The sequence below is a fragment of the Marmota monax genome, unplaced genomic scaffold (assembly GCF_021218885.2).
Source record: "Marmota monax isolate L192 unplaced genomic scaffold, Marmota_monax_Labrador192_F-V1.1 WCK01_AAM20220418_F8-fsc00160, whole genome shotgun sequence".
In the NCBI taxonomy this organism is placed as follows: Eukaryota; Metazoa; Chordata; class Mammalia; order Rodentia; family Sciuridae; genus Marmota; species Marmota monax.
In genome coordinates, this window is record NW_026694183.1 from 2,726,012 (window position 1) to 2,746,362 (window position 20,351).

Consider the following 20,351-nt stretch of genomic DNA (forward strand, 5'->3'; position numbering starts at 1 on the left):
CTTCCCTCCCTCTCTCTCTCTCTTTTACAGCCATTTTTTTTTTCTTTTCTTTTCCAGCTCAATTCTTGCCCATTGTCTTATAGACTTTTGAAGCCATCCAAAGGTCAGAGTGGCGGGAGCATAGCAAGCAGAGATGAGAGTGGCCCCAGTTTTGAGGTAAGTACCATCTTCTGTCTGGGTGTAGAGCAGGAAGCAGAGATGGACACTGGATACATTCAGTAGATAATAACATAAAAAATCAGGAGCTAAAGAAAGGCTAGGAAGAAAAATGAACAGAGGTAAGATGGAAAGAGTGGTGAGTAGGTAGCTGCTATTTGAAATAGACAGGGAAGGCATCTCTGGTGAGGTAATATTTGAGCAGAGACCTGAGTACTTTACAGATGAGAAAGTTCATAGAGGTAAGACAACTTTCCTAAAGAATAAAGAAGATTAGGATTAAATTAGATTCTTTGATTCAAAAGTCTAACTTAAATGGTACCTCCTTCTGTAGGGAATGTATCTCAGTCTCAGAAATCCTTTGAGTGTGATTCCTACCCTTGTTTCTTTTTCTTTTTCTTTTTTTTTTTTTAGAGAGAGAGAGAGAGAGACAGAGAGAGAGAGAGATCAGTTTTGGTGGACACATCATCTTTATTTTATTTTTATGTGATGTTGAGGATCGAACCCCAGCGCCCCGCGTATGCCAGGCGAGCACGTTACTGCTTGAGCCACATCCCCAGCCCCTCTACCCCTGTTTCTTGCATTAAGACATGTCTAAGAAGTAAAACTTGCTGGGTGCGGTGGGGCATGCCTGTAATCCCATTGGCTCAGGAGGCTGAGGCAGGATTGTGAGTTCAAAGCCGGCCTCAGCAATTTAGTGAGGCCCTAAGCAATTCTGTAGACCCTATCTCTAAATAAAACATTTTAAAAAGGCTGGGGATGTGGCTCAGTGGCTAAGCGTCCCTGGATTCAGTCTCTGGTACTTAAAAAAAAAATAGAACTTATGTAAGAGGGATATGAGTTTGTGTGCATGCATATGCACTTTGAATGTCAGTGGTAGTAGGGATAGAAATGAGGTTTGGTTTAAGGAAGTACTAAGAATTGTCTTGGAACTCAATAAATTCCTAACTATAAAATCTGAAATCTATAGTTTTTGATGGTCTTAAGGTCTACTCAGAAAGGTGAACGTTCTGTTGAAGAAGCTAGAGATGCTCGTGAGACTCTTCCTGGGATGGAGGTAGAGGCCCACACTTCAGTATCCTTGCTGGAAACAACCTCATCTACTTTGACAAAGCTTACTGATGGTGTCCCAGAAAGCCATATTTTGGAAAGCAAGGACCCAGTCACCTGGTCTTCTGCAGCCTCTATTTCAGAGTTTCAGGATTTGGCAACCCGGACTGCAAAGGCTGAGGCCTGGGAGACCCATGCTTTTGAGGCTCAGACCAGGGCCAACAGCCAACCCAAGCAAAATATTGTATCAGATGTGACAGCTACCTCAGTCATGAAGCAGAAACACTCGAAGGAAAAGGTGGAAGTGACAGAGAAGGAAGGTACCTTCCTTGTGCGTCCACTCTGGCCCCAAAAATTTTATTATATTCTGACCTTGGTGGGCTACTCTTTGAGGCCAACCCAGCTCTGGAACTTTGTCTACCTCTGGATTCACAAAGGAGGCTGTAAGTCTTGATTCATAAGGGGCTAGCAGGACAGAAGACTGTCCAAGCTTCAATTTATAACATCTCTGAGATATGTAGATGTTGGAGACTTGGTACTTTGAGCGGGATAGGTATGAAGTGCCTGAATACCTGGGGGAATGAAAAAGGGTAGAGGTACAGGAGGATGATAGGGCTGGAGACCTGGTCATGGGTGGGGTAGAAATTAGGTATTTAGGTCTTCCAGAAATTAGGAACTAGGGGACCAGATGTGGGACAGTGAGGGATGTAGAAACAGATGAATGCTGGTGGTGAGCATGTCTTCCTGGGCCTGTGAATAAATCTGGGTACTGAAAGCCCAGAAGTTTTTCAGAACCCCTCCTAAATCCTTTTCACAGGTAGCTTCTTCATGATCTATATCATCATTCTGGTCTTTGTTGGGATTCCTCTCCTTTTCCTGGAGATGGCAGTTGGCCAGATGCTGCAGCAGGGTAGCCTGGATTTGTGGAAGATCATTGGCCCCTGGGCTGGTGGAGTGGGGTACATCAGCTTCATGGTGAGGAGCACTGGGATGCTGAGGCCTACCTTAATACCCCACCCACATCCCAACGTCCATGGGTCAAGTCCCTTCTGTCCCTCAGCGCTCTGTCAGATCCCTTCCTTTTTCCTGTCCCTAGTCTTCCTCCCCAGCCACTTCCTCCCTGGTCTCCAGGTGTGCTTCATCACCAGTATATACACGAATGTGTTCAATTCTTGGATCCTCTTCTACTTGAGCCACTTCTTCCAGTTCCCTGTTCCATGGGAGAAATGTCCCTTATTGAAGAATGCCAGTGACTTTGGTGAGGAGGAAATGAGAGAGGAAGAGAAGGGGAAAATAGCTGGAAGGAAATTTGGAAGAGGAGAAAGGAGCAAGGAAGGAGGGAAAAGGAAGAGAGAAGGAAAAATAATTGGGAGGGGAAGGTATAGGGAAGTGAGTGGGAATAAAGAAGTGGGGAGGGGTTACCCTGTCTAGCAGGCATATCCAAAGCCAGGTCCCTCCAGATCCAGCCTGTGCACGGACGACACCCTCCATCTACTTCTGGTACCAGCAGACCTTGAAGGCTTCAGACAGAATTGAGGATGGTGGGCTACCGGTCTTAAGTCTGAGCCTTCCCTTATTTGTGTCCTGGTGTCTCATTGGTGTTTTTATCATCAATGGACTCCAGTCCATTGGGAAGGTGAGCCACCATTTTTGTATTCGTTGATATTCTCAGAAGCTCTAACCCATTCCTCACTTTGTTACATGTGGATCTAATTTTTTACTCCTTCTAGCCTTTTACTCCCACTAGCCCCTGACTCCTGCTGAGTTTTTTTAAACTCCTACTAATTCCTGACTCAGAATTTTTGATCCCTGCTGACTGTTGTTTGGCTCCTACTGGTACATGATTGCTGATGTGTCCTACTCTCAATTCAGGTAATGTATGTCTTGGTACTACTTCCCTATTTCATCCTCTTCTGTTTCCTTATCCGGAGTCTACTGCTGGAAGGGGCAATATATGGCCTTCAACATTTGCTGGTTGCCAAGGTGAGGTATCTCTTCCTCAAAAGTTATCATGGCTGCCTGTTTTTAAGGCCTTCTTTCTGTGTCATCTCATTCTGTGCTTCCCCCAACTGCCCCCCAGCATTTCTGCTATAGTCGTCCTCTTGTTCTTTAAATCTCTCTTACACTTGACTTTTCCCTTTTAGGTGTCAGCTTTGTACAACGTAAATGTGTGGTCAAGAGCAGGGAGCCAAGTTGTGTTTCAGCTGGGCCTAGGCTTTGGCCCCATTGTCTCCTTAGCCTCGCACATGCCCCAGTCCAACAACTGTGTCATGGATACCTTCATCATGGCTGTGGTCATCATGGTCACCTTATTGCTTTTTACAACTTTCATCCTCTCAGTGCTGGGCTTCTGGGCTACGGTCCTCACATACCGCTGCAATGAGAAGTAAGACCAGCTTCTTAATTGAGGGTCCAAGTCCCAGGGAATTTCAGAACTCAGAGACCTTAATCCTAAAGATGCTACAAAGAACCAGACTCTCACATCTCCACCTCAGATGTAATTGCAAATTGCTACTTTACTCTATAGCTAAAAACACAGGATAGAATCCTCGGTCATGTTTTATCTTTCTCAGAACCCTTTTCTAGCTCTAGAAATGTTGAGACTTAGAGTCTGCCAGCTATCTACCTTAGAGTGGATATGCTAACAGAGATATGATAAAAATGATAAACATTCAAATTACTCTATTTCTATATTCACAAAATTGTGTTTAAGGCCACACCCATACAGAGAACTGTCCAGAGCCCTCCATTTCCTGAATTCTTAACTGTGGACTCCCAAATTTAACAATTTTTGTTCATCTAAATATGAACATATTAAATTCAAAAGGATTCTCAGTAGTAAAGCCGTTTTTGTCTGATAACTTATTTATTCTTTGGCTTTAATTCCAAAAACATCCACTAGGGATTTATGTATTCTGTTTTACTTTATTCACTTATTTTCATAGTACTCAGGATTGAACCTAGGGCCTCATACATGCTGGGCAAGTGCCCTATCACTGAGATACATTCCTAGCCCTTGTTTTTCATTGACATATTACTCATTGTACATATTTATGGAATGTAGTGATGTTTATACACACACACACACACACACACATATATATAACGTATAATGATAAAATCAGGGTATTTACCATATTCATCTCAAATATTTATCATTTCTTGTAGTGAGATTGTTTAAAATTCTTTCTTCTAGTTACTTTGAACTAATACAACATTGTTAATTGTAATCACCTTACTGTGCAATAGAATATCAGAACTTATTCTTCTTATATCCACTGACAGTTTTCCCTACTATGAAAATACTCTTTGTATACCATGGAGATTTGGACAGGTGAATCAGAAAAACATTTCTTGTTTTCCTTTGGGTTTCAGTTTTGGAGAGAGAAGGAGAAAAGGATTAGATACTAAGACAGTCATACCTTGTGATAACTGGAAGGAATGGTGGTGGGAAATCACTAGAGGACAGAGCTGTTAATTTCTGTCTCAGCAAGCCAGATAAGGCCTTCCAGAGGAGTTGGGATTATAGGTGTGTGCCACTATGCCTGGCTTTAGTGGCATGTTTTTAAAACCGTTGCCAAATCCATGGTCATGAAGATTTGCCCCTATGTTCCCTTCTAAGAATTTAAAAACAGTTTCAACTCTTAAATTTAGTCTTTTGATCAATTTTGAGTTCCTTTTTTGCATAGGAATGTAATTTAAGGGTTAAACTTCATTCTTTTGTGTGTAGAAGTCTAATTAGCACCTTTACATGTTGAAACTTCTTTCCCAATTCAGTGGTCTTGGCACCCTTGTTGAAAATTAACTGGCAACAGACATGAGGGTCCATTTCTGGCTCTTAATTCTGTTTCATTGGTTTATGTGACATTCTCATACCAGTATCTCACTGTATTCATTACTGTTATTTTGTAATATATTTTGAAATTAACATGTGTGAGCCTTCAAGCTTCCTTTTTTTTTTTTTTTTTAAGATGGGTAGACTACAAGTTTGGGGTCAGTCTGGGCAACTTAGCAAAATCCTGTCTCAAAATAAAACTTTAAAAAGGCAGGGAGATGTAGCTCTATGATAGAGGGCTTGCCTAGAATGTGCATGGCCCTGGGTTCAGTCTCCAGCACTGCAAGAGCAAACAAACACTAAAAGCAAAGGCAACAAAAGAAAAAATAGATAAATTGGACTTCATCAAAGAACATTATGAAGAGAGTGAAAAAAACACCTAAAGTATGGGAGAAAATATTTGCAAATTATACATTTGACAAGATCTGGGACATATAAAGGACTTCTGCAACTTAACAACAAAAAGACAATCCAATATTTAAAATGGACGAAGTATTGAAATAGACTTTTCTTCAAATATACACAAATGAGCAGTAAACACATGAAAAGATGCTCAGCAGCATTAGTTATTAGAGAAATGCAAATCAAAGCCACAGTGAGATACTATTTCACATCTACTGTTAGCTATAATTTTTTTTAAAAAAGAAAATAAGTTTTGGTGAAAATGGAGAAATTGGAATCCTTGTACATTGCTGGTTGGAGTTTAAAATGGTGAAACTACTGTGCAGTTTAGCAGTTCTTCAAAAAGTTAAACAATTTGTTGACCCAACAATTCCATTTCTAGGTATATGTCTAAAAGAATTAAAAAGGAACTTGAACAGATACTTGTTGAAAGAGATACTTGATCACATATCAGAGAGAGATGTGAATGTTTATAGCAGCATCATTTATAATAGCCAAAGTTGAAAACAACCCACATTTCCATCAACAAATACATAAATGTGGTACATATACACAATGGGTTGTTCATCCATAAAAAGGAATTACATTCTGATATATGCTGTAACTTTTTAAAAATAACTTTATTTATTCACTCATTTTTTTATGTGATGCTTAGGATTGAATCCAGTGCCTCATACATGTTAGGCAATCGCTCCAGCACTGAGCCACAAACCAGCCCCATGTGCTATAGCTTTAATGAATCTTGAACGCATGCTAAGTCAAATAAGCTAGATAAAAAAAGATAAATGTTGTATGTCCACTTACTTGAAATATTTAGAATAGATAAATACAGTATACAGATAAATACAGAGACAGAAAGTAAATTAGAAGTTGCCAGAAGTTGGGGGAAGGGAAAGCTGAATTACTGCTTAATGGATAGAGTTTATGTTTAGAATAATAACATGGAATTGGAAATAGTGGTGATGGATGAAAAATTCTTGCCAGTAAATTGTATACCAACTTTACAATGATTAAAACAAAATCCCATATTATAACTACAATAAAAGAGGACCTCAACCTTGAAAAAAAAATTCAAATTCACTCAAAACTTAAAGTACTGTATTCCATTTATTAAAGCACAAAACTTTAAAAAGCTTGACAACCCATTCTGTTGATGAGAATACTTGATCAAATAGAATTAGATAAATAAAATAGCTAAATAGAATTTAGCTATTTTATTTTATATTATTTAAGTGCTGAGTATTGAGCCTAAGGCCTCAGTGGACTTTTTTTCTGTTCTCTTAGCAATTAAATGATGACCCTAGAATTTACAGTATGCATTCTTGATTTCAGTGTCTAAAGGAAATCAGTACTGTATCCTCTTCCAAAACAAGGGACATAAAACTCTATATGCATTTACATGTGAACTTTACATCATGTATTTTGATTTTAAATTTTTTTCTAAAATTTACATTTATTATGCAAAATGTGATTAGATGTACTACCTCCTATTTTACCATTTTCTTTTTATTGTTTCTTGTTACCCAGGCCTTCCATTTATGATTTCCATCTACTTGAAGAATATCCTTTCAGATTTTTCAGTGAGGGTCTGCTAATGAGAATTCCATGTTTTTCTCCTTTTAAAATATCTTTATTTCACTGTGTTTTGAAATCTCTTGTATCTACCTATAGATTGCTAGCGTGGCAGGACCTTTCTACCCCAGCACATTGAAGATAGACCACTCTCTGCCAGCTTTAATTGTGATTGTTGAGAATTTAGCTGTCAGAAGGTAACCTCTCTTTTTACCTTTTAAGATTGTTTCTTTATTTGGTTTTCTGTAATTTCATTATAATGTATCCAAGGGAGAATTCGTTTTATTTTTTTGAGTTATTTTGGCTTCTTTTGTCTGTAGATTGCTGTTTTTTATTTGCTTCAGAAATTCTCAGCCATTATTTCTTTACATATTGCCTCTGTCTCATTAGCACTCTCATCTTATTTGTTAGACCTATTTACTATATATTCCAGGTCTCGTAAACTGTCAGTATTTTCTGTTTCCCTTACCTAGTCAAACACTAATGTTTTCTATCACTATAGATTTGTCTTTAATACAGTAAATGGAATCATATTCTATGCATTCTTATATCTGACTAGCTAGCATAATGTTTTGTTTTTAATTTATATTACTGAATGTTGGGAAGTTTGTTCCTTTTGGGGAGAGAGTTCTGGAGATTTGAACCCAGGGGCACTTTACCACTGACCTACATCCCCAACCCTTTTTATTTTGAGACAGGCCTTGTTAAGTTGCTGAGGCTGGCCTCAAACTTAGAGCCCTCCTGCCTCAACTACCCCATTTGCTGGGATTTCAGGCATGTGCCACCGTGCCTGGCTTAAGTTTCAGTTTCTTTTTTAAAATATTTATTTCTTAGTTGTAGTTAGACACAATACCTTTATTTTGTTTATTCTTATGTGGTGCTGAGGATCGAACCCAGGGCCTCACACACGCTAGGCGAGTGCTCTACCGCTGAGCCACAACCCCAGCCCTTAAATTTCGGTTTCTTATTGCTAATTTTAGTATATTGAAATGCAGCAGAGTTGTGTGTATGGATCTTGCTGGACTCATGTATTGGTTCTTGTAGCTTTAGGTTTTTGTAATACACAATCATGGTAGGCAAATAAAGATTTGACTTTTTCTTTCTGATCTTTTAAAAATTATTTAAATTAAATTCTGCTTTATTGGACTGGCTATAATCTCCAGTTCTCAGTTAGATAGGAGTAGGATAGGATATCTTTGCATTTTGCTATTCTCAAGGGGAAGCAGTGTTTCACCTGTGTATTATTTGTTGGGATTTCCCCCTAGGTATCTTTTATCAAGTTGAAGGAACTTTGATTCTGTTCCTAGTTTTCTGTGAGTTTTTACAAATGTGTGCTGAGATTTTGTTAAGCTTTTATTACATAATTATTGAAATGATTGCATATCCAACCATGGTTTTCCTGCTTAGGTATCTATTTCTCCTATATTTTGTTAATGTGGTAAATTGTAACACTTTAACTACATCTCACAAATTTTGATACATTGTTTTGTTTTCACTCAAAATAATAAATACTTTTTTCCTTCTAATTTCTTCTTTGACCCTTGGCTATTTAGAAGTATTTTAAAAATTTTCCAAGTATTTGGGTTTTAACTCTTTAGTTGTTATTAATGATTTAATATTCAGTGTCATTGTTGCTAGGCGTGGTGGTGCACACCTGTAATCCCAGCCACTCAGGGGCTAAGACAGGATCACAAATTTAAGGCCAGCCTCAGCAACATAGTGAGGCCCTAAGCAACTTTGAGACCCTGTCTCTAAATAAATAAATAGAAAAGGCTATGGGATGTTGCTAAATGGTAAAGCACCCCTGGTCCAACCCTAGTACATAATAATAGTAACAAAAACAATAGTAGGAGTAATAATAGTAATAATCAATGCCATTGCAGAAAATAGTTGCAATTCCTTTATTTTACTTTATGGCTCAGTGTATGGTCTATCTTGGGAAATATTCCATGTTTACTTTAGAAGAACATACATTCTGCTATTGTTGGATGGAGTGGCCTATAAATGCCAATTAGATCAATTTGTTTGATATTTGTTCAAGTCTATGTATGGGAATTTTTTATCTATTTATCCTGTTAATTGCTGAAAGAGAGTGGTGACACCAACTATGAATGTGGGTTTCTCTCTTTTATTTTCTCTAAGGCTGAGTGATCTTCCATTGTGTATATATACCACATGTGAATTGAGCTACTGTAAACATTGATGTGGCTGTGTCACTGTAGTAAACTGATTTTTAAGTCCTTTGGGTATAAACCGAGAAGTAGGATAGCTGGGTCAGATGTAGTTCCATTCCAAGTTTTCTTAGGAATCTCCATACTGCTTTCCAAAGTGGTTGCACTGATTTGCAGTCCCACCAGCAATGTATGAGTGTACCTTTTACCCCACATCCTTGTCAGTGCTTTTATTGCTTGTATTCTTGATAATTGCCATTCTGACTGGGGTGAGATGAAATCTTAGTTTTGATTTGCATTTCTCTAATAGCTAGAGATGATGATCATTTTTCCATGTTTGTTGATCAGTTGTATTTCTTCTTCTGTGAAGTGTCTGTTCAGTTCCTTAGCCCATTTATTGAATGAATTATTTGGGGGGTTTTTTGGTAGTAAGTTTTTCGAGTTCTTTATATATCCTGGAGATTAGTGCTCTATGTGAGGTGTGTGAGCCCCATTCTATAGGCTCTCTTTTCACATTATTGATTGTTTCCTTTGCTGAGAAGAAACTTTTTAGTTTGAATCCATCCCATTTATTGATTCTTATTTTACTTTTTGTGCTTTAGAAGTCTTGTTAAGGAAGTCAGGTCTTAAGCCAACATGATGAAGATTTGGGCCCACTTTTTCTTCTATTAGGCATAAGGTCTCTATTCTAGTGCCTAAGTTGTTTTTTTTTTTAATATTTACTTTTTAGTTTTCGGCGGACACAACATCTTTGTTTGTATGTGGTGCTGAGGATCGAACCCGGGCTGCATGCATGCCAGGCGAGCGCACTACCGCTTAAGCCACATCCCCAGCCTGTGCCTAAGTTTTTGATCCACTTTGAGTTGATTTTTTGTGCAGTGTGAGAAATAGAGGTTTAATTTCATTTTTCTATATAAAGATTTATTTATCCATCTGGTCCTGGGCTTTTCTTGGTTGGTAGACTTTTTTTTCCTTAAATATTTTTTTTAGTTGTTTTCCCAGCACCATTTGTTAAAGAGGCTATCTTTTCTCCAGTGTATATTTTTGGCATCTTTGTCTAATATAACTATATTTATGTGGATTTTTATCTGTGTCTTCTATTTTTTACCATTGGTCTACATATCTGTTGTGGTGAAAACACCATGCCTTTTTTGTTACTATTGCTCTGTAGTATAGTTTGAGGTCTGGTATTGTGATATCTCCTATTTCTCTCTTACTAAGGATTGCTTTGGCTATTCTGAGTCTTTTATTTTTCCAAATGAATATCATGATTGCTGTTTCTAGCTTCTGTGAAGAATGTCATTGGGATTTTAATAGGAATTGCATTAAATATGTATAACAGTTTTGTAGTGTGGCCATTTTGACAATATTAATTTTGCCTGTCTAAGACTATGGGAGATCTTTCACTCTTCTAAGATCGTCTTCAATTCCTTTCTTTAGTGTTCTGTAGTTTTCATTGTAGAGGTCTTTTACCTCCCTTGTTAGATGGATTCCCAAATATTTTATTTTTTTTCTTTTGAGGCTATTGTGAATGGGGTAGTTTTCCTAATTTCTCTTGTAGTAGATTCATTGCTTATGTATAGAAATGCATTTGATTTATGGGTATTGATTTTTTATCCTGCTACTTTGCTGAATTCATTTATTAGTTCTTGAAGTTTTCTTGTGGAATTTTTGCATCTTCTATATAAATATAAAATCATGTCATCAGCAAATAGTGATAGGTTGGGTTCTTCTTTTCCTATTTATAACCCTTTAATTTCTTTCGTCAGTCTGATTGCTTTAGCTAGAGTTTCAAGGACTATGTTGAATAGAAGTGGTGAAAGAGGGAATCCATGTGTTGCTCCAGTTTTTAGAGGAAATGTTTTCAATTTTTCTCCATTTAGAATGATGGCATTGGGCTTAGCTTAGATAGCTTTTATAATGTTGAGGTGTGTTCCTACTATCCCTAGTTTTTCCCATGTTTTGAACATGAAGAGGTACTGTATTTTCTCAAATGCTTTTTCTGTATCTATTGAGATAATCATATGATTCTTGTCTTTAAGTCTATTGATATGATGTATTACATTTATTGATTTACATATGTTGAACCAACCTTGCATCCCTTGGATGAAAGCCACTTGATCATAGTGTACTATATTTTTAATATGTTTTTGTATGTGATTTGCCAGGATTTTATTGGCAATTTTTATGTCTATGTATCTAGGGATATTGGTCTGAAGTTTTCTTTCCTTGATACGTCTTTGTCTGATTTTGGTATCAGGGTGATACTAGCCTCATAGAATGAGTTTGGAAGGGTTTGCTCCTTTCCTATTTCATGGCATAATTTGTAGAGTATTGGTATTAGTTCTTCTTTGAAGGTCTTGTAGAACTTGGCTGAGAATCTGTCTGGTCCCGGGCTTTTCTTGGTTGGTAGACTTTTTTTTCCTTAAATATATATATATATATATATATTTTTAGTTGTAGTTTTAGTTTAGTTGTAGAGAGATCACGAACATGCTGAACTCTTTTATTGGGGAAAACCATTTAAATGAGGCAAGGGGTAGGATTATAAGGGAACAGGTGAGTGTAGCTCAACCCCTCTGGGTGTTGCCTACTCCTAGGGCTACTCCCAGGGCCACACCTTATTATCTGAGTGAGGGAAAAGACTTGAGTCACAAGTCATGGCACTAGGCGCCAAACTAAGTGATCTTTCAGATCCCCGTGGTGCATCAGGACTTAAAGGTGCGTGCAGTGGCTCCTCACACACAATACTTTAATTAATTTATTTTTATGTGGTGCTGAGGGTGGAACCCAGTGCCTCACACGTGGTGGGCGAGTGCTTTACCTCTGAGCCACAACCCCATACCAAACTGGCTTTTGATGGTGTCTTCTATTTCATTGCTTGAGATTGACCTATTTAAATTATGTATGTCCTCCTGGTTCAGTTTGGGTAGGTCATATGTGTCTAGAAATTTGTTTATGTGTTTGAGATTTTATTGGAGTATGCATTTTCAAAATAGTTTCTAATTATCTTCTGTATTTCAATAGTGTCCATCGTAATTTCCTTTTTCAACACAAATTTTAGTAATTTGAGTTTTCTCTCTCCTCTTGTTAGCGTAGTGAAGGTTTATCAATTTTGTTTATTTTTTCAAATAACCAACTTTTTGTTTCAATTTCATTGATTTCAGCTCTGATTTTAATTATTACCTGTCTTCTACTTTTGGTGTTGATTTGTTCTTCTTTTTCAAGGGCTTTGAGATGTAATGTTAGGTCATCTATTTGTTGTATTTGTGTTCGTTTAATGAATAAGCTCAATGCAATGAACTTTCCTCTTAGCACTGCCTTCATAGATTAGGGCTACCCAGAGATTTTGTTATATTGTATTGGTGTTCTCATTTACCTCTAAGAATTTTTTTTTATCTCCTCCCTGATAAAAAATATTCAGTAGCATATTATTTAGTCTCTAGGTGTTGGAGTAGCTTGTATTTTTTATTTTACCATTGATTTATAATTTCATTCAATTTTGATCTGATTGAATTCAGGGTAGTATCTCTGAATTCAATTTATCTGAGTGAGGGAAAAGACTGAGTATTTCGTATTTGCTGAGAGATGCTTTGTGGCATAACATACGGTCTATTTTAGAGAAGGATTTATGTGCTGCTGAGAAGAAAGTGTATTCACTTAATGATGGATGAAATACTCTCTATATATCCATTAAGTCTAAATCATTGATTGTATTATTTAGTTCTATGGTTTCTTTGTTTAGTTTTTGTTTAGAAGATCTATCCAGTGGTGAGAGAGGTGTGTTAAAGTCACCCAGTATTATTGTGTTGTGGTCCATTTGATTCTTGAAATTGAGAAGGGTTTGTTTGATATATGTAGATGTTCCATTGTTTGGGGGACAAATATTTACAACTGTTATATCTTGGTGATGTATGATTATTATGTATAAAATGTCCCTCTTTATCCCTTCTGACTAACTTTGGTTTGAAGTTTAAAGTTTACTTTATCTGATATGAGGATGGAAACCCCTTCTTGTTTACACACTCCATATGAGTGATATGTTTTTTCCTCAACCTTTCACCTTCAGTCTGTGGATGTCTTTTCCTAGGAGTTTAGTCTCTTGAAGATAGCATAATGTTGGGTATTTTTAAAAAATCCAATCCACCAGTCTGTGTCTTTTGACTGATGAGTTTAGGACATTAACATTCAGGGTTATTATGGAGATATGATTTGTATTCCAGGTTATTTTGATTTATTTTTTGTTTTTTAACTTGATTTCTATTCTGCTGTTAATTTCATCTGGGGAATTTTTCATTTTAGGTATTGTATTTTAATTTCTAGAACTTGTATTTGTTCTTATATCTTCAGTTTCTCTAATTATTAGTTTGATGTTTTTCTTTAAATGACTTAACATAGTTTTAATATCCTTGATTGCTGATGCTGTCATTTAGTAGTCTGTGTTATTTGCTGATTTTTCTCTTGATTATGAATCACATTTTCCTCCTTCTTAATTTGTTCATTAATTTTTTCCTGAAGAATGAACTTTGTGAGTTTTACATGTTTGAGTATTTGATTTTTGTTACCTTCCTTTAATGAGTATTGAACCTTGTTCTACCAGGTACTTTAATTATTATCCATTTTGATTTTTTTTTTTTGTGATGGGATTTCCCCGTGTTGCCCAGGTTGACCTCAAACTTCTGGGCTCAAGCTGTCCTCCCACCTCAGTTTCTACAGTAGCTGGAACTATGGGTGCACATCACCACACCTGGCTGATCCTTTTGAAGCTGTTTTTTAAGTCTCATTAAAGTGGATCTAGAGATGCCTTTTTCCCCAGTGTAGCTCAGTCCCACTTCTAAGACTTGGCCTTCCTGGGATTTCTACAGAGTAACTCACCTAGAACTTGGATGTTCTGCAGTTATTCTTTACGTGCCCTTGTGGATTTTCACCCTATATATATCTTAATATTCAGCAAAGACTCAAGGAGACCTCTTTGGAAATTTCTGGAATATTTTCTCATAGCTATATCTCCTCCAGAATTCTTCCCTGCTTTGGCCTCCCTGAACTCCATCATTATTGCTTCATTGAGACCATCATGCTTTTCTTACAATCTTGCTCCCTGTTCTGCAGACTAGACTGTATCTTCAGGCAGAAAACTGGGGTGATTGTATGACACGTGTCAGTCAGTTGCTTTCTTATCTCAGGAAGTCCTGTGCTGTTATCTAATATCTATAGATAATTACTTTGTTTAACTGTTTAGCTGTATACAGTGGTAGGGTAAATCAGGTCTCTGTTACTCCATTGTGACTGAATGTCGAAATACCCACTGAATTTTACATTACAGTTATTTTATTTCAAGAGGTTCTTTTGAGTTTTTTATTTATTTTTTTAGTTGTAGATGGACACAGTACCTTTATTTATTTGTTTGTTTATTTTTATGTGGTGCTGAGACTTGAATCACAGCCTCACATATGCTAGGGAAGCATTCTACTACTGAGCCACAGCCCCAGCCCCTCTGTTTACTTTTTTAAAATCTTCATATTTGGGCTGGCACGTGTGAAGCACAGAGTTCAATCCTCAGCACCACACAAAATAAATAAATAAATAAAAATAAAACAAAGGTATTGTGTACACCTACAACTAAATTTTTTTTAAATCTTCATGATTAATGTATAATTTCTTACTCCCTAAAAATGTTTTCAAATTTGTCTTCTATTAGTTAATATAGTTTTACTGTAATCCTTGATAATTCTAACATGTGGAAGTCACCATAAGTATTATTTTTACTGCCATGTTCCTGGTGGTTATTGCTCAAAGTGTTTTGTTTTTGTGTATCTGGTTGTCTTGGACTGTGTTCTACTTATTTGTTCATCTTGGAGGACCACTATAGAAATTCTTAAAGGCCTAGGATCAAGTCATAGTCTTTCAGAAATAATAAGATTTTTGATGTATAGGGGCATTAGAAACTGCTTGAAACTCAGTTGTTGGCCTAAGTTTTGGTGATATGAAACATTGGGCTTTAAATTCAACAAGTCAGAAACTTTAAAAATCTCCCCTTGTTTTGCTCATTTCTAAAACAACTTTCCTTTCATTCCCTATTGTGTGGAAGGACTGGATGCAAGCTCCTAGGTCATTTTTATACTGAAGGTGTAACCCTTTGGATTTAAGAGGGATCTTCTGGTTTGGGCAGGCTCTAGCATTTGATATCTGGCTTGTATGCCCCCTTTTTATATCTAAAAGGTCATGAAAGTGGAAACTGTGTTACAGTTTTTTTGTGTGTGTTCAGCATATGCCTTCAGGATAAAATGTCTTTGGAAGTCCCTCTGTTCTTGTCTGTACTTCAGATTTTGTCTGATAAAATTCTTATTATCCTGTCAACAGGTACCAGGGCTTGCCCAGGCTGAGCCACATCTCCAGCCTTTTTTTATTATTATTTTGATACTAGGTCTCATTAAGTTCCTTAGGGCCTTGCTAAGTTGTTGAAGCTTACTTTGAAATTGAGATCCTCATGTCTAGCTTCTGAGCTGCTGGGAACACAGGTGTGTGACACCACACCTGGCTGCCAACATTTTTATTATTTTAAGATTAAAAATATTTTGCAGCCTCCTTTCTGAGGGATACTGAAGGTTCAACCCAGGGGCACTTTACCACTGAGCCACATTCCCAGCCCTTTATTTTTTAATTTTGAGACAGGGTCTCACTAAGTCACTAAGGTTAGATTTGAAATTGAGATCTTACTACCTCACAACCTGGGATTATAGGTCTGGGCCATCACACCAAGCTCTTCCAGTCAAGATTTCCAATAAGAAGATTAGTACAAATATCTAACAGGACTATTATCAGAATAGCATATAGTATTCCATTTTCTAAAATGTGATCAAACTGTATTTATTTTCCTGAAACTTACATTTTGCTTTTATCAGTCAATATTGGAAAACCCTCCATTGCAGTTCTCAGAGAGCAATGTACTAAATTTTTAAAGATTTATATAAGTTAGCCAAGTGAAGAATGAGGATGGCCTGGGATATCATAACATGACAGGGCATGGTTAAATCTGACCAGAATATGGAATATTAAATGAGTCACGGTGGAAGATGAGGCTGGAATAGTCAGCAGGGGTGAGATCAGAAAGTCCCCAAAACAGTTTCTCTCATGTAGCACAACTCCTTGGGAGCATTGCACCCATCATAGTCCAGGCAAACTGCTCCCTGATATTCCATAATATGACACTTAGAAGGCTGGTTTTTACCCATGAGTCTGAGAAAGGAAGGAGGAAATGTGGTAAGTAATAATAGTCCCCATCACTAGAGTAGAGACCACAGAGTTCCCAAGAAGATCCCTTTTTCTACTCTGATTGAAATTCTTCAGACTCACAAAAACGAATTCATGTCTGAAGATGGGTGCCTTTTGGTTTCACTCCAGACTCAACCTTGCCTAGATCAGTAATGCTAGGCTAGTGAATACCTTTCTGACCTGGAGGACAAGGGAAAATGGGAGGCCACTTCCTAAGGTGCCAAAGGATTCTATTTGATCTAATCCCCTATCCTTAGGAATGTGGAAACACTCATAAAGCTGATAAACCTTGGGAAACTGCCTCCTGATGCTTATCCCCCTGCTGATCTGCGGGAAAACCCAACCTCCATCTATAACACCTGGCTCAACAGCCTTCCCCAGGATATCAAGAACATGGTCCTCAGCTACATACCTGAATGCAACATACAGGATCAGTTTTTGCAGGTCAGTAGAGATATCTGAAGACATGCCATGTGTTCTTCAAAGCCTCTGCACAGCAGAAATTTCAGCTTTTAATAGCACCAGAAAAAAAAAATCCCAGAAGCTCCCTATAATCTGCAACCCTGTTAATGCAAAGAACTATGGCTCACAAATGCCCTTCATGGGTAATGCTAGGTGGATTGGTTTTCCATGTCAGAGGGTTAGCTTGGAGATCTGATTTTCTCAGTGATTCAGAGATTTCAGGGAGTTTTCCAGAAAAGGCAGAACATGTCTTTGTCTTTTTTAATTGTTATTGTTAAGTTCAAGGACACTAACTCCTGCCCTTTCTCTCCTTGCAGATTAAGGATAGCCAAAGCTTTTCATTCCTGATCTTTGCTGAATACACCTCATTTCTTCCCTGGTCTGCCCTCTGGTCTCTCCTCTTCTTTCTGTTGTTGCTGTTCAGAGAGCTGGGCATCATGGTAGGATTCATGCAGGGCATCATTCTCCCACTCCAGGACACCTTCTCTTCCCTCAGAAAACATACAACACTGCTCACAGGTACTCTGACCTCTGTTCCTATTCCCACCCATGGCCCTAACTCCACTGAGACTCTTACCCTGACCTCCATTTAGCCCTTGTCATCTAGCTAGACGTTTGATCTTGATGCAGACTCAATGTTTTCTCCAGTGGGTATCATTATGCTCTTGTACCTGTGTGGCCTCTTCTTCACTCGACCTTCAGGCATCTACTTCATGAGACTGCTGAATGAATACTGGATAGTACTCCCCATCTTCTTCATCATCATATGTGAAAACATTACTGTAGCCTGGGCTTATGGGGCCAAGAGGTGATGTCCTAGGCCCAGGCTCCCATACAGCATGGGTTTGTAGGGAAGGTGGACCCTTCCTGGTTGCCTCAGCTCTCACCCAACTAGAGTGACATGGGGATCCTTAATTTCAAGGTCTTCTGAGAAATCTTCTGTTCTTTTTTAATTTAATATACCTTTTGCATGCTTCATATGCACCAGACACTGTTTTAGTTACCAGGGATATGCATTGAATTCCTATCCTCACAAAACTTACATTCTAGTGGTGTAGATAGGCGATAAACAAATTAGTTACAAATAAGATAGTAAAAATAAGTGACAGGAGAAAATTATAAAGGGTAAGGTAAGATGATCCAGAGTAGGAGTGCATGTAAGCATGATTCAGATAGGATTACCAGGAAGGACTTTCTCTTCCCTGGAATGTAAGATGACATGCAAGCAGACTACTGAGTGAAATGAGGAAGGGAACCATGACAAGGTTTTGAGAAAGAGTATTCTAGGCAGGGAAACATTAAATACCAATGCCGGAATATGCATCATGCTTGGAATTTTTAAAGAACAAGGAAGTCAAGAGAGGCTAGAATAGAATGTTAAGAGATGAGGGGAGGTAACAGGAGCCAGATTATGAGGACCTTATAAGCCATGACAGGACCTAATATTTTATGCAGAATAAAATATGAAGCATTGAGAGGTTTTGAATAGGACAGTTTCATCATATTTATTTTTTAACAAGATATCTATGGCTGGTATGGTGGCACATACCTGTAATTCCAGCAACTTGGGAGACTGAGGCAGGAGGATTGCAAGTTCAAGAACAACTTCAGCAACTTAGTGAGGTCCTAAGCAACTTATCAAGATCCTGTCTCAAAATAAAAAGCCAAAAGGACTGGGGATGTGACTTCATGGTTAATTGTCCCTGGGTTCAATCCCTGGTACAAAAAAACATAAAAGGATAAAAAATAAATAAAAAGATATATGTAATTATATAGGAGGATAGACTGAATAGTCATGTATAAAACTAGAACTGGGAGCTATATAATATTCCAAATAAGAGCTAATAATGGCTTGGGTTAGGGTGGTAAAGCTGTAGTTTGAGAGAAGTGGTCTGATTTTGGAAGCCTGACTGGGCCACCACACTTTTTTTTGTCCTTTCACAGGTTCCTTGCAGACATGGCTGTCCTGTTGGACCGCCCCATCTCCTCCATCTGCAGCAGGCTGTGGTGCTATGTGTCTCCAGTTGTGCTGCTATTCTTGTTGGTGATCATCCTGGTTGACCTTAGTATGAAGCCCATGACCTACATCGCCTGGGACTCAGCTGGTGTGAGCCTCCCTCCCCAGACCCAGGAGCCCCAGGGAGTGGGGTCAGATTTTTTAGTCACCTCCTGGCTGAAGAATCTGGTCATCACATTCCACTCCCTGTGTTCTCATTAGTCTTCCGCCTTTGTTCCTTTTCCACCTTTCCCCTCCATATGTCTTCTTCTTCTTCTGGGAACTTTGATATTTTAAACCCCTTTCCCATTTCTCCACAGTCAAAAGAGGTGCTTCGACCATACCCGTCATGGGGACTATTCTTGGTCATCATCCTTTTTCTCATTGTCATCCTCCCAGTCCCTGTGTACTTAGTATACTGTCTCTGCAATGGGATGCCCTTCAAATCCAAGAACAGGCTTATGATATTCTCCAAATCTCTACCCCCGAGTGACCAACCAGTGCTCCGTGAAAAGGTCCAAAAGGAGGAAATTCCACAAGGTGATAAAACAAAGTAGTGATCAACTCGTCATTTCATTTCCTGTATTCATTTAGCCATCACACATTTCTCAAAACAGATCTTACAGGCAACTCTTAGTGACATCTTGCTACTGTCCATGTCCCTGGGGGAGGGCATTATTTGAGAGGCAAATGGGGCTCCCCTCTTGGGTCCCATCTTCTCTGGTTACCACTGTCATTGTATTTTTCCCATCCCCTTCCTATACACACACACACATGTAATTCATATACACTGTTGGCTTTGCCTGCTAAACCTGCTGCTTCTGGTTTGCTGGTCTCAGAATGGAGATGGAAGAATAGTGCTATTGGTCAATAAATAAGTCCATTGGAACTCCCAAGTACTGAGTGTGAGATTTTTTTTTTCTATAAATCTCTCAGGTGTTTAGTCTTCCTTACATAAGGCTTCCATTCTTTCTAGAGCTAAATGTTTAGCCCCACATTCTTACCCTGGCAAATCCAGCTGCTAGATTACCAAACTTGCCTTATCCAGGGTCTGGACTTTGGCTAAGGAAAACCTGGGAAGTAATGGCTCCAGCAATTATGGGATGCCACGTTCTCTGCCCAAATCCACTCCCACTGGGCTTCTGTCTCCCCAAAAATACTGTCTGAATCCCGTGAGAACTCAAGGGGAACTCAGGCAGCAGGATAACGCCCTATTCCTAGCAGGAATAATCTTAAACCTTAAACCTGGAACCTAAACCGGGAACGCCCTAAACCCGATTATCCTAAACTGGGAACACCCTAATCTGCCCTGGTCCTTGAGCAAGGTCACCTACATGCAGTGTCACTGCAAAATGTCCTATTTCCACAAGTCCTTCCACTAAGCAACATGGGGTACGCTGGCAAGGAAATTGTCATACCTACTTGGCTAATGGCT

General features: G+C 38.3%; 1 protein-coding gene across 5 annotated transcripts in view; it reads left to right on the top strand.

Annotated features, from left to right (window-relative positions):
• Positions 1 to 19,812, top strand: part of Slc6a16 (solute carrier family 6 member 16) — a 34,898-nt gene extending 15,086 nt beyond the window's left edge. For 3 of the 5 annotated variants that reach the window (XM_046466317.2, XM_046466319.2, XM_046466318.2), the window contains 8 exons: positions 58 to 156; positions 1,144 to 1,649; positions 2,024 to 2,464; positions 2,667 to 2,842; positions 3,079 to 3,189; positions 3,351 to 3,592; positions 16,716 to 16,902; positions 17,238 to 18,857. In XM_046466317.2, coding sequence (XP_046322273.1) covers positions 134 to 156; positions 1,144 to 1,649; positions 2,024 to 2,464; positions 2,667 to 2,842; positions 3,079 to 3,189; positions 3,351 to 3,592; positions 16,716 to 16,902; positions 17,238 to 17,513 — 1,962 coding nt within the window. In that variant the 5' untranslated portion in view covers positions 58 to 133 and the 3' untranslated portion in view covers positions 17,514 to 18,857. The other 2 variants (XM_046466322.2, XM_046466320.2) reach the window with 2 other exon arrangements.
• The last annotated feature ends 539 nt before the right edge of the window (positions 19,813 to 20,351 follow it).